Genomic DNA, 15001 nt, shown 5'->3' with positions numbered 1-15001 from the left:
GAGAGAGTCTCAGTCTTAAACCGTTTTCCACGCAGTCTGTGCCTGTATTTAGTTTCATGCAAATGATTGCCGAGAATCCACTCTCACATAGGTACGTGGTTGCAAAGGGAATCAGTGTCTTAACAGCGCGATTTGCCAAGGCAAGAAACTGAGCTCAGCCAAATCCAGAAATCTGGCAGTAGCTTCTGATGAAATTCAGGTTTCACAGAACCGTTTGTTGCAATTTCGTTGAGGCTCTCTTGTTCAGATATTGGTAATTGGACTGGAGGCAGGGCATGAAACGGATTATGAATCCAGTTTTGTGTCATCCGTTTTGGGAAAGTACATGTGTAATTGTGCACCCAACTCACTCGGGTGTGTCGCTATATCACATTTGACATTGTCCATAAGCTTGAGTTCATTTGCACACAAATTATACAATGATGGAAAGACCTGTGTTCTTGTTAATGCAGACAGAAAAGAGCTCCAACTTCTTAATCATAGCTAATATTTTGTCCCGCACGTTGTGGAGAGTCCTTGTAATCCTAGATTCAGGTCATTCAGAGGAGAAAAAACATCCCCCAGACAGGCTAGTCGTGTGAGAAACGCGTCTTCATGCAAGCAGTCAGACAAGTTAACATTATGGTCAGTAAAGAACTTTAAGCTCATCTCTCAATTTAAAAAGGTGTTAATACTTTGCCCCTTGACAACCAGCACACTTCTGTATGTTGTAAAAGCGTTACATGGTCGCTGCCCATATCATTGCATAGTGCAGAAAATACACGAGAGTTCAGGGGCCTTGCTTTAACCAAGCTACGTTTGGCTACATACAGACCGTTAGTGGAATTCCAGCGAGAGAGTAACGGTAAATGTGGTTGGATGTTAATTATTTGACTAGGCTACCTGTATTTGACATTGTGGTGTTATTTCGCTGAACACTAGATAGTTTAATTGTATTTTTGGCAGTGAAATGAGGCTACTCAGGCGAAGAAAAAAAAACTTCACCCAAATGTACAGCCCCGTTGGAAAATACACTGCTCAAAAAATAAAGTGAACACTAAAATAAAACATCCTAGATCTGAATGAAATATTATTATTAAATACTTTTTTCTTTACATAGTTGAATGTGCTGGCAACAAAATCACACAAAAATTAATCAATGGAAATCAACATTTTCAACCCATGGAGGTCTGGATTTGGAGTGACACACAAAATTGATGTAATGTCCTTAAAACCAGTCAAAATTAGGCTCAGTAGTGTGTGTGTGGCCTCCACGTGCCTGTATGACCTCCCTACAACACTTGGGCATGCTCCTGATGAGATGGTGGATGGTCTCCTGAGGGATCTCCTCCCAGACCTGGACTAAAGTATCCGCCAACTCCTGGACAGTCTGTGGTGCAACGTGGCGTTGGTGGATGGAGCGAGACATGATGTCCCAGATGTGCTCAATTGGATTCAGGTCTGGGGAACGGGCGAGCCAGTCCATAGCATCAATGCCTTCCTCTTGCAGGAACTGCTGACACTCCAGCCGCATGACGTCTAGCATTGTCTTGCGTTACGAGGAACCCAGGGCCAACCACACCCAGTATATGGTCTGAGGATCTCATCTCGGTACCTAATGGCAGTCAGGCTACCTCTGGCGAGCATATGGAGGGCTGTGTGGCCCCACCAAAGAAATGCCACCCCACACCATGACTGACCTACCGCCAAACCGGTCATGCTGGAGGATGTTGCAGGCAGCAGAACGTTCTCCACGGCGTCTCCAGACCCTGTCACGTCTGTCACAAGTGCTCAGTGTGAACCTGCTTTCATCTGTGAAGAGCACAGGGCGCCAGTGGGCTGTAAGCACAACCCCCACCTGTGGACGTCGGGCCCTCATACCACCCTCATGGAGTCTGTTTCTGACCGTTTGAGCAGACCCATGCACATTTGTGGCCTGCTGGAGGTCATTTTGCATGGCTCTGGCAGTGCTCCTCCTTGCACAAAGGCAGAGGTAGCGGTCCTGCTGCTGGGTTGTTGCCCTCCTACGGCCTCCTCGACGTCTCCTGATGTACTGGCCTGTCTCCTGGTAGCACCTCCATGCTCTGGACACTACGCTGACAGACAGAGCAAACCTTCTTGCCACAGCTCGCATTGATGTGCCATCCTGGATGAGCTGCACTACCTGAGCCACTTGTGTGGGTTGTAGACTCCGTCTCATGCTACCACTAGAGCGAAAGCACCGCCAGCATTCAAAAGTGACCAAAACATCAGGCAGGAAGCATAGGAACTGAGAAGTGGTCTGTGGTTACCACCTACAGAACCACTACTTTATTGGGGGTGCCTTGCTAATTGCCTATAATTTCCACCTGTTGTCTATTCCATTTGCACAACAGCATGTGAATATTGTCAATCAGTGTTGTTTCCTCAGTGGACAGTTTGATTTCACAGAAGTGTGATTGACTTGGAGTTACATTGTGGTGTTTAAGTGTTCCCTTTATTTTCTTTTGAGCAGTGTATAAATGTGCTGTTTGTAAATGTGAAGTTAGGGAATGCCTGCCTTAGATACTCTAAGCATATTTCCCACAGTAGCTGTAATCAGTATACAATGCATGTACTCTTCTACTGATTCACCTACTTCATCTCCCAGGTGCTGGACAATGCCATTGAGACAGATAACATGATTCAGAAATATGAGAGTCTGGCCTCTGACCTCCTGGAATGGATTGAACAGACCATCATCATCCTCAACAACCGCAAGTTTGCCAACTCCTTAGTGGGGGTGCAGCAGCAGCTTCAGGCCTTCAACACCTACCGTACCGTGGAAAAGCCCCCCAAGTGAGACACCACACACACACACACACACACACACACTTAAATGCACATGCCCAAACACATCAGAGTTCAAATATTGTCTTCCACTATGTCCTCCACCTACCTCCCAAGTTTCCCACATGCTTCATACCATCAGCTTGACTTGGAATTTACTGTAATATTACAGTATATGTTCCCAGAATTGACTCACCATGGGCATAACGGAAACAATCAGGGATTTTAGTGTAGCCCTTACAAGTGTAGACAAGTAATATCAGATTCATAGCTGGTCACCGTGTGAACTAATGCCTCTTGGTTCTGAGAAGTAACTTCAAAGAAAAGACAAACCCACACACTACTCTTGCTTGTATCACTTTATTTTTATTCAAGCTTCGTCTTGGCCTGCAGGTTGTTTATTGTCTTGAATCTTGTCTTGGAATCAGCACTGAGTGATTTCTGCTTGATGAGAAAGTTGCAAAGTTAAAATTGGCCAGATTGTAAGAATTCATTAACAAAGCTTTTTGCTCTTCCATTTAAGGTTAGGATTAAGCATTAGGGTTGGCAGATAAGGTTAGTTTTAGGTTTATAATCAGATTTTATGACTTTGGTCACTAGCTGGCATAGCCACACTCTAGAGCTGCCTCCGAAACTAGATTCATGATGAAGTTCACTAACCTGCTCTTAGCCTTGGTATCCATCAAAGCATTCTTCTGAATTCCAGTTTTTCATTCTGAGAGGTGGCTAAAAGCAAAGCTTGTTCAGACAGGTGTTTCAGCCGGTTGAAATTGACTTTGGCACCATTTCTACAGAGGCAACAATGTCACTCCTACTGCTGACAAAATATATATTCTTCTGTGGCTTACTGGCAGGAAAATAATGCTCATCTTTTTGTTGATAGCTGGAGTTGCATGGGTCAAGGAAAACGCCATTAGTGGAATTGGGTTTATCTCCCTGGTCAGGTTTACACAACATTACAATTGTTATTCTCTTTGTTTCTGTCAGGTTCACAGAGAAGGGCAACCTGGAGGTTCTCCTCTTCACCATTCAAAGTAAGATGAGGGCCAACAATCAGAAGGTCTACATGCCACGGGACGGCAAACTCATCTCAGACATCAACAAGGTGAGACCTAGTGCTCCTTAAGCCTGTTCTTTATCTCAACAGCCTGGCTAAAACAAACACTCAGAAACCCTTGTGTCCTCGATTAGGTTAGAATTGATTACAGTGATTGACACAGTTTAAGGGCGGTAAGCTGATCGACAGAGGGTTCAAGTAGATTTAATGGATAGACATGGTGGTTTCTGTGAGTTTAGTATAGTTAATGACAGGAAGATTTACTTTGCTTTGGGGGATTGTACAGTTTCTAGATGGGTTTAGTTTACATCGCCATAGCTACTAAGGATGGTGGGAGTGAACTTTGGGAGAAGCGGGAATGGGGTGGGGGCGGGAACTGCAGCAACGCTATTCCCTGCTGGCTAGGGTGCCGCGGGCGGTGTAGTAGCCGATCAGGGGTGCCGAAGGGAGGCAGTCACTTGTCAAAATACCGCCCCATTTCAAGTGCCGCCGTAGGCGGCCGCCTAATCTTGCCTAATTGGGGGGGGGCAGCAGCCCTGAGTACAGTAGATGTATTAGGTCCATAGAGTTCTGTACGGTGAACCTGTATGACTGTTACTTGAATATGTGTCTCTCCTGTCAGGCCTGGGAGAGGCTGGAGAAGTCTGAGCATGAGAGGGAGCTGGCGCTGAGGACGGAGCTGATTCGTCAGGAGAAACTGGAGCAGCTGGCCCGCCGCTTTGACCGCAAGGCCGCCATGAGAGAGACCTGGCTGAGTGAAAACCAACGCCTCGTCTCGCAGGTAACACACACACACACACACACACACACTCTGGTGGTACACACTAACAATGACACTACTCCGACTGTACATTATCAACCTGAACTGTTTTGGTTCACAGCCATCATCCGCTCTGGTCATGGACAATGAAGTCATTTTACTCCCCTGTCTCATCCTCATGATGTTCACCCATTTAATATCTCCCTGGTAGTTCTATACAGACCCATTTAATATCTCCCTGGTACAGTAGTTCTCTTCAGACCCATTTAATATCTCCCCGGGTACAGTAGTTCTCTTCAGACCCATTTAATATCTCCTCCGGTACAGTAGTTCTCTTCAGACCCATTTAATATCTCCCCTGGTACAGTAGTTCTCTTCAGACCCATTTAATATCTCCTCCGGTACAGTAGTTCTCTTCAGACCCATTTAATATCTCCCCTGGTACAGTAGTTCTCTTCAGACCCATTTAATATCTCCCCGGTACAGTAGTTCTCTTCAGACCCATTTAATATCTCCTCCGGTACAGTAGTTCTCTTCAGACCCATTTAATATCTCCCCTGGTACAGTAGTTCTCTTCAGACCCATTTAATATCTCCCTGGTACAGTAGTTCTCTTCAGACCCATTTAATATCTCCCTGGTACAGTAGTTCTCTTCAGACCCATTTAATATCTCCCCTGGTACAGTAGTTCTCTTCAGACCCATTTAATATCTCCTCCGGTACAGTAGTTCTCTTCAGACCCATTTAATATCTCCCCGGGTACAGTAGTTCTCTTCAGACCCATTTAATATCTCCTCCGGTACAGTAGTTCTCTTCAGACCCATTTAATATCTCCCTGGTACAGTAGTTCTCTTCAGACCCATTTAATATCTCCCCGGGTACAGTAGTTCTCTTCAGACCCATTTAATATCTCCCCGGGTACAGTAGTTCTCTTCAGACCCATTTAATATCTCCCCGGGTACAGTAGTTCTCTTCAGACCCATTTAATATCTCCTCCGGTACAGTAGTTCTCTTCAGACCCATTTAATATCTCCCTGGGTACAGTAGTTCTCTTCAGACCCATTTAATATCTCCTCCGGTACAGTAGTTCTCTTCAGACCCATTTAATATCTCCCCGGGTACAGTAGTTCTCTTCAGACCCATTTAATATCTCCTCCGGTACAGTAGTTCTCTTCAGACCCATTTAATATCTCCCCTGGTACAGTAGTTCTCTTCAGACCCATTTAATATCTCCTCCGGTACAGTAGTTCTCTTCAGACCCATTTAATATCTCCCCGGGTACAGTAGTTCTCTTCAGACCCATTTAATATCTCCCCCGGGTACAGTAGTTCTCTTCAGACCCATTTAATATCTCCCGGGTACAGTAGTTCTCTTCAGACCCATTTAATATCTCCTCCGGTACAGTAGTTCTCTTCAGACCCATTTAATATCTCCTCCGGTACAGTAGTTCTCTTCAGACCCATTTAATATCTCCTCCGGTACAGTAGTTCTCTTCAGACCCATTTAATATCTCCCCGGGTACAGTAGTTCTCTTCAGACCCATTTAATATCTCCCCCGGGTACAGTAGTTCTCTTCAGACCCATTTAATATCTCCCCGGTACAGTAGTTCTCTTCAGACCCATTTAATATCTCCCCGGTACAGTAGTTCTCTTCAGACCCATTTAATATCTCCCGGGTACAGTAGTTCTCTTCAGACCCATTTAATATCTACTCCGGTACAGTAGTTCTCTTCAGACCCATTTAATATCTCCCCGGGTACAGTAGTTCTCTTCAGACCCATTTAATATCTCCTCCGGTACAGTAGTTCTCTTCAGACCCATTTAATATCTCCCCGGGTACAGTAGTTCTCTTCAGACCCATTTAATATCTCCCCGGGTACAGTAGTTCTCTTCAGACCCATTTAATATCTACTCCGGTACAGTAGTTCTCTTCAGACCCATTTAATATCTCCCCGGGTACAGTAGTTCTCTTCAGACCCATTTAATATCTCCCCGGTACAGTAGTTCTCTTCAGACCCATTTAATATCTCCCCGGGTACAGTAGTTCTCTTCAGACCCATTTAATATCTACTCCGGTACAGTAGTTCTCTTCAGACCCATTTAATATCTCCCCGGGTACAGTAGTTCTCTTCAGACCCATTTAATATCTCCTCCGGTACAGTAGTTCTCTTCAGACCCATTTAATATCTCCCCGGGTACAGTAGTTCTCTTCAGACCCATTTAATATCTCCCCTGGTACAGTAGTTCTCTTCAGACCCATTTAATATCTCCCTGGTACAGTAGTTCTCTTCAGACCCATTTAATATCTCCCTGGTACAATAGTTCTCTTCAGACCCATTTAATATCTCCCCTGGTAGAGTAGTTCTCTTCAGACCCATTTAATATCTCCCTGGTACAGTAGTTCTCTTCAGACCCATTTAATATCTCCCGGTAGTTCTCTTCAGACCCATTTAATATCTCCCCGGGTACAGTAGTTCTCTTCAGACCCATTTAATATCTCCCTGGTACAGTAGTTCTCTTCAGACCCATTTAATATCTCCCTGGTACAGTAGTTCTCTTCAGACCCATTTAATATCTCCCCGGGTACAGTAGTTCTCTTCAGACCCATTTAATATCTCCCGGGTACAGTAGTTCTCTTCAGACCCATTTAATATCTCCCCGGTACAGTAGTTCTCTTCAGACCCATTTAATATCTCCCCTGGTACAGTAGTTCTCTTCAGACCCATTTAATATCTCCTCCGGTACAGTAGTTCTCTTCAGACCCATTTAATATCTCCCTGGTACAGTAGTTCTCTTCAGACCCATTTAATATCTCCCGGTAGTTCTCTTCAGACCCATTTAATATCTCCCGGTAGTTCTCTTCAGACCCATTTAATATCTCCCGGTAGTTCTCTTCAGACCCATTTAATATCTCCCTGGTACAGTAGTTCTCTTCAGACCCATTTAATATCTCCCTGGTACAGTAGTTCTCTTCAGACCCATTTAATATCTCCCCGGTACAGTAGCTCTCTTCAGACCCATTTAATATCTCCCCGGTACAGTAGCTCTCTTCAGACCCATTTAATATCTCCCCGGGTACAGTAGTTCTCTTCAGACCCATTTAATATCTCCCCGGTACAGTAGTTCTCTTCAGACCCATTTAATATCTCCCCGGTACAGTAGTTCTCTTCAGACCCATTTAATATCTCCCCGGGTACAGTAGTTCTCTTCAGACCCATTTAATATCTCCCCGGGTACAGTAGTTCTCTTCAGACCCATTTAATATCTCCCCGGTACAGTAGTTCTCTTCAGACCCATTTAATATCTCCCCGGTACAGTAGTTCTCTTCAGACCCATTTAATATCTCCCCCGGTACAGTAGTTCTCTTCAGACCCATTTAATATCTCCCCGGGTACAGTAGTTCTCTTCAGACCCATTTAATATCTCCCGGGTACAGTAGTTCTCTTCAGACCCATTTAATATCTCCCCGGTACAGTAGTTCTCTTCAGACCCATTTAATATCTCCCCGGTACAGTAGTTCTCTTCAGACCCATTTAATATCTCCCCGGTACAGTAGTTCTCTTCAGACCCATTTAATATCTCCCTGGTACAGTAGTTCTCTTCAGACCCATTTAATATCTCCCGGTAGTTCTCTTCAGACCCATTTAATATCTCCTCCGGTACAGTAGTTCTCTTCAGACCCATTTAATATCTCCCCTGGTACAGTAGTTCTCTTCAGACCCATTTAATATATCCCCGGGTACAGTAGTTCTCTTCAGACCCATTTAATATCTCCTCCGGTACAGTAGTTCTCTTCAGACCCATTTAATATCTCCCTGGTACAGTAGTTCTCTTCAGACCCATTTAATATCTCCCGGTAGTTCTCTTCAGACCCATTTAATATCTCCCCGGGTACAGTAGTTCTCTTCAGACCCATTTAATATCTCCCTGGTACAGTAGTTCTCTTCAGACCCATTTAATATCTCCCTGGTACAGTAGTTCTCTTCAGACCCATTTAATATCTCCCGGTAGTTCTCTTCAGACCCATTTAATATCTCCTCCGGTACAGTAGTTCTCTTCAGACCCATTTAATATCTCCCCTGGTACAGTAGTTCTCTTCAGACCCATTTAATATATCCCCGGGTACAGTAGTTCTCTTCAGACCCATTTAATATCTCCTCCGGTACAGTAGTTCTCTTCAGACCCATTTAATATCTCCCTGGTACAGTAGTTCTCTTCAGACCCATTTAATATCTCCCGGTAGTTCTCTTCAGACCCATTTAATATCTCCTCCGGTACAGTAGTTCTCTTCAGACCCATTTAATATCTCCCCTGGTACAGTAGTTCTCTTCAGACCCATTTAATATATCCCGGGTACAGTAGTTCTCTTCAGACCCATTTAATATCTCCTCCGGTACAGTAGTTCTCTTCAGACCCATTTAATATCTCCCTGGTACAGTAGTTCTCTTCAGACCCATTTAATATCTCCCTGGTACAGTAGTTCTCTTCAGACCCATTTAATATCTCCCGGTAGTTCTCTTCAGACCCATTTAATATCTCCTCCGGTACAGTAGTTCTCTTCAGACCCATTTAATATCTCCCCTGGTACAGTAGTTCTCTTCAGACCCATTTAATATATCCCCGGGTACAGTAGTTCTCTTCAGACCCATTTAATATCTCCTCCGGTACAGTAGTTCTCTTCAGACCCATTTAATATCTCCCTGGTACAGTAGTTCTCTTCAGACCCATTTAATATCTCCCCGGTACAGTAGTTCTCTTCAGACCCATTTAATATCTCCCTGGTACAGTAGTTCTCTTCAGACCCATTTAATATCTCCTCCGGTACAGTAGTTCTCTTCAGACCATTTAATATCTCCCTGGTACAGTAGTTCTCTTCAGACCCATTTAATATCTCCCGGTAGTTCTCTTCAGACCCATTTAATATCTCCTCCGGTACAGTAGTTCTCTTCAGACCCATTTAATATCTCCCCTGGTACAGTAGTTCTCTTCAGACCCATTTAATATATCCCGGGTACAGTAGTTCTCTTCAGACCCATTTAATATCTCCTCCGGTACAGTAGTTCTCTTCAGACCCATTTAATATCTCCCTGGTACAGTAGTTCTCTTCAGACCCATTTAATATCTCCCCGGTACAGTAGTTCTCTTCAGACCCATTTAATATCTCCCCTGGTACAGTAGTTCTCTTCAGACCCATTTAATATCTCCTCCGGTACAGTAGTTCTCTTCAGACCATTTAATATCTCCCTGGTACAGTAGTTCTCTTCAGACCCATTTAATATCTCCCGGTAGTTCTCTTCAGACCCATTTAATATCTCCTCCGGTACAGTAGTTCTCTTCAGACCCATTTAATATCTCCCCTGGTACAGTAGTTCTCTTCAGACCCATTTAATATATCCCCGGGTACAGTAGTTCTCTTCAGACCCATTTAATATCTCCTCCGGTACAGTAGTTCTCTTCAGACCCATTTAATATCTCCCTGGTACAGTAGTTCTCTTCAGACCCATTTAATATCTCCCGGTACAGTAGTTCTCTTCAGACCCATTTAATATCTCCCCTGGTACAGTAGTTCTCTTCAGACCCATTTAATATCTCCTCCGGTACAGTAGTTCTCTTCAGACCATTTAATATCTCCCTGGTACAGTAGTTCTCTTCAGGCCCATTTAATATCTCCCGGTAGTTCTCTTCAGACCCATTTAATATCTCCTCCGGTACAGTAGTTCTCTTCAGACCCATTTAATATCTCCCCTGGTACAGTAGTTCTCTTCAGACCCATTTAATATATCCCCGGGTACAGTAGTTCTCTTCAGACCCATTTAATATCTCCTCCGGTACAGTAGTTCTCTTCAGACCCATTTAATATCTCCCTGGTACAGTAGTTCTCTTCAGACCCATTTAATATCTCCCCGGTACAGTAGTTCTCTTCAGACCCATTTAATATCTCCCCTGGTACAGTAGTTCTCTTCAGACCCATTTAATATCTCCTCCGGTACAGTAGTTCTCTTCAGACCATTTAATATCTCCCTGGTACAGTAGTTCTCTTCAGACCCATTTAATATCTCCCGGTAGTTCTCTTCAGACCCATTTAATATCTCCCCGGGTACGGTAGTTCTCTTCAGACCCATTTAATATCTCCCCGGGTACAGTAGTTCTCTTCAGACCCATTTAATATCTCCCTGGTACAGTAGTTCTCTTCAGACCCATTTAATATCTCCCCGGGTACAGTAGTTCTCTTCAGACCCATTTAATATCTCCCCGGTACAGTAGTTCTCTTCAGACCCATTTAATATCTCCCCCGGTACAGTAGTTCTCTTCAGACCCATTTAATATCTCCCCGGGTACAGTAGTTCTCTTCAGACCCATTTAATATCTCCCCGGTACAGTAGTTCTCTTCAGACCCATTTAATATCTCCCCGGTACAGTAGTTCTCTTCAGACCCATTTAATATCTCCCCGGTACAGTAGTTCTCTTCAGACCCATTTAATATCTCCCCGGGTACAGTAGTTCTCTTCAGACCCATTTAATATCTCCCTGGTACAGTAGTTCTCTTCAGACCCATTTAATATCTCCCCCGGTACAGTAGTTCTCTTCAGACCCATTTAATATCTCCCCGGTACAGTAGTTCTCTTCAGACCCATTTAATATCTCCTCCGGTACAGTAGTTCTCTTCAGACCCATTTAATATCTCCCCGGGTACAGTAGTTCTCTTCAGACCCATTTAATATCTCCCCGGGTACAGTAGTTCTCTTCAGACCCATTTAATATCTCCCCGGGTACAGTAGTTCTCTTCAGACCCATTTAATATCTCCCTGGTACAGTAGTTCTCTTCAGACCCATTTAATATCTCCCTGGTACAGTAGTTCTCTTCAGACCCATTTAATATCTCCCCCGGTAGTTTTATACAGACCCATTTAATATCTCCCCGGTACAGTAGTTCTCTTCAGACCCATTTAATATCTCCCCGGTACAGTAGTTCTCTTCAGACCCATTTAATATCTCCCCGGTACAGTAGTTCTCTTCAGACCCATTTAATATCTCCCCGGGTACAGTAGTTCTCTTCAGACCCATTTAATATCTCCCGGGTACAGTAGTTCTCTTCAGACCCATTTAATATCTCCCCGGTACAGTAGTTCTCTTCAGACCCATTTAATATCTCCCCGGGTACAGTAGTTCTCTTCAGACCCATTTAATATCTCCCCGGTACAGTAGTTCTCTTCAGACCCATTTAATATCTCCCGGGTACAGTAGTTCTCTTCAGACCCATTTAATATCTCCCCGGGTACAGTAGTTCTCTTCAGACCCATTTAATATCTCCCGGTAGTTCTCTTCAGACCCATTTAATATCTCCCGGTAGTTCTCTTCAGACCCATTTAATATCTCCCCGGGTACAGTAGTTCTCTTCAGACCCATTTAATATCTCCCCGGGTACAGTAGTTCTCTTCAGACCCATTTAATATCTCCTCCGGTACAGTAGTTCTCTTCAGACCCATTTAATATCTCCCTGGTACAGTAGTTCTCTTCAGACCCATTTAATATCTCCCGGTAGTTCTCTTCAGACCCATTTAATATCTCCCTGGTACAGTAGTTCTCTTCAGACCCATTTAATATCTCCCTGGTACAGTAGTTCTCTTCAGACCCATTTAATATCTCCCCGGTACAGTAGTTCTCTTCAGACCCATTTAATATCTCCTCCGGTACAGTAGTTCTCTTCAGACCCATTTAATATCTCCCTGGTACAGTAGTTCTCTTCAGACCCATTTAATATCTCCCGGTAGTTCTCTTCAGACCCATTTAATATCTCCCTGGTACAGTAGTTCTCTTCAGACCCATTTAATATCTCCCGGTAGTTCTCTTCAGACCCATTTAATATCTCCCGGGTACAGTAGTTCTCTTCAGACCCATTTAATATCTCCCCTGGTACAGTAGTTCTCTTCAGACCCATTTAATATCTCCCCTGGTACAGTAGTTCTCTTCAGACCCATTTAATATCTCCCCTGGTACAGTAGTTCTCTTCAGACCCATTTAATATATCCCCGGGTACAGTAGTTCTCTTCAGACACATTTAATATCTCCCTGGTACAGTAGTTCTCTTCAGACCCATTTAATATCTCCCGGTAGTTCTCTTCAGACCCATTTAATATCTCCCTGGTACAGTAGTTCTCTTCAGACCCATTTAATATCTCCCTGGTACAGTAGTTCTCTTCAGACCCATTTAATATCTCCCCGGGTACAGTAGTTCTCTTCAGACCCATTTAATATCTCCCCGGGTACAGTAGTTCTCTTCAGACCCATTTAATATCTCCCCGGGTACAGTAGTTCTCTTCAGACCCATTTAATATCTCCCCGGTACAGTAGTTCTCTTCAGACCCATTTAATATCTCCTCCGGTACAGTAGTTCTCTTCAGACCCATTTAATATCTCCCCGGGTACAGTAGTTCTCTTCAGACCCATTTAATATCTCCCCGGTACAGTAGTTCTCTTCAGACCCATTTAATATCTCCCGGTAGTTTTATACAGACCCATTTAATATCTCCCCGGTACAGTAGTTCTCTTCAGACCCATTTAATATCTCCCCGGTACAGTAGTTCTCTTCAGACCCATTTAATATCTCCCTGGTACAGTAGTTCTCTTCAGACCCATTTAATATCTCCCAGTAGTTCTCTTCAGACCCATTTAATATCTCCCGGTAGTTCTCTTCAGACCCATTTAATATCTCCCCGGGTACAGTAGTTCTCTTCAGACCCATTTAATATCTCCCCGGGTACAGTAGTTCTCTTCAGACCCATTTAATATCTCCCGGTAGTTCTCTTCAGACCCATTTAATATCTCCCCCGGTACAGTAGTTCTCTTCAGACCCATTTAATATCTCCCCTGGTACAGTAGTTCTCTTCAGACCCATTTAATATCTTCCCGGGTACAGTAGTTCTCTTCAGACCCATTTAATATCTCCCCCGGTACAGTAGTTCTCTTCAGACCCATTTAATATCTCCCGGTAGTTCTCTTCAGACCCATTTAATATCTCCCGGTAGTTTTATACAGACCCATTTAATATCTCCCCGGTACAGTAGTTCTCTTCAGACCCATTTAATATCTCCCCGGGTACAGTAGTTCTCTTCAGACCCATTTAATATCTCCCGGGTACAGTAGTTCTCTTCAGACCCATTTAATATCTCCCTGGTACAGTAGTTCTCTTCAGACCCATTTAATATCTCCCTGGTACAGTAGTTCTCTTCAGACCCATTTAATATCTCCCTGGTACAGTAGTTCTCTTCAGACCCATTTAATATCTCCTCCGGTACAGTAGTTCTCTTCAGACCCATTTAATATCTCCCGGTAGTTTTATACAGACCCATTTAATATCTCCCTGGTACAGTAGTTCTCTTCAGACCCATTTAATATCTCCCTGGTACAGTAGTTCTCTTCAGACCCATTTAATATCTCCCCGGGTACAGTAGTTCTCTTCAGACCCATTTAATATCTCCCGGGTACAGTAGTTCTCTTCAGACCCATTTAATATCTCCCTGGTACAGTAGTTCTCTTCAGACCCATTTAATATCTCCTCCGGTACAGTAGTTCTCTTCAGACCCATTTAATATCTCCCTGGTACAGTAGTTCTCTTCAGACCCATTTAATATCTCCCTGGTACAGTAGTTCTCTTCAGACCCATTTAATATCTCCCGGTAGTTCTCTTCAGACCCATTTAATATCTCCCTGGTACAGTAGTTCTCTTCAGACCCATTTAATATCTCCCGGTAGTTCTCTTCAGACCCATTTAATATCTCCCCGGGTACAGTAGTTCTCTTCAGACCCATTTAATATCTCCCCTGGTACAGTAGTTCTCTTCAGACCCATTTAATATCTCCCCTGGTACAGTAGTTCTCTTCAGACCCATTTAATATCTCCCCTGGTACAGTAGTTCTCTTCAGACCCATTTAATATCTCCCCTGGTACAGTAGTTCTCTTCAGACCCATTTAATATCTCCCCTGGTACAGTAGTTCTCTTCAGACCCATTTAATATCTCCCCTGGTACAGTAGTTCTCTTCAGACCCATTTAATATCTCCCCTGGTACAGTAGTTCTCTTCAGACCCATTTAATATATCCCCGGGTACAGTAGTTCTCTTCAGACACATTTAATATCTCCCTGGTACAGTAGTTCTCTTCAGACACATTTAATATCTCCCTGGTACAGTAGTTCTCTTCAGACCCATTTAATATCTCCCGGTAGTTCTCTTCAGACCCATTTAATATCTCCCCGGGTACAGTAGTTCTCTTCAGACCTATTTAATATCTCCCTGGTACAGTAGTTCTCTTCAGACCCATTTAATATCTCCCCGGGTACAGTAGTTCTCTTCAGACCCATTTAATATCTCCCTGGTACAGTAGTTCTCTTCAGACCCAT

General features: G+C 43.8%; 1 protein-coding gene across 3 annotated transcripts in view; it reads left to right on the top strand.

Moving 5' to 3' along the window:
- Positions 1 to 15001, top strand: part of LOC135511123 (spectrin beta chain, non-erythrocytic 1-like) — a 164015-nt gene that overhangs the window by 84875 nt on the left and 64139 nt on the right. For all 3 annotated transcript variants that reach the window (XM_064932685.1, XM_064932684.1, XM_064932686.1), the window contains 3 exons: positions 2609 to 2796; positions 3775 to 3892; positions 4467 to 4625. In XM_064932685.1, coding sequence (XP_064788757.1) covers positions 2609 to 2796; positions 3775 to 3892; positions 4467 to 4625 — 465 coding nt within the window. The remainder of the gene's footprint in view (positions 1 to 2608; positions 2797 to 3774; positions 3893 to 4466; positions 4626 to 15001) is intronic.

This window comes from Oncorhynchus masou, chromosome 23 (assembly GCF_036934945.1).
Source record: "Oncorhynchus masou masou isolate Uvic2021 chromosome 23, UVic_Omas_1.1, whole genome shotgun sequence".
Classification (NCBI taxonomy): domain Eukaryota; kingdom Metazoa; phylum Chordata; class Actinopteri; order Salmoniformes; family Salmonidae; genus Oncorhynchus; species Oncorhynchus masou.
The sequence above is the reverse complement of the archived record's forward strand: the minus strand, read 5'-3'. Positions and strand labels throughout refer to the sequence as shown.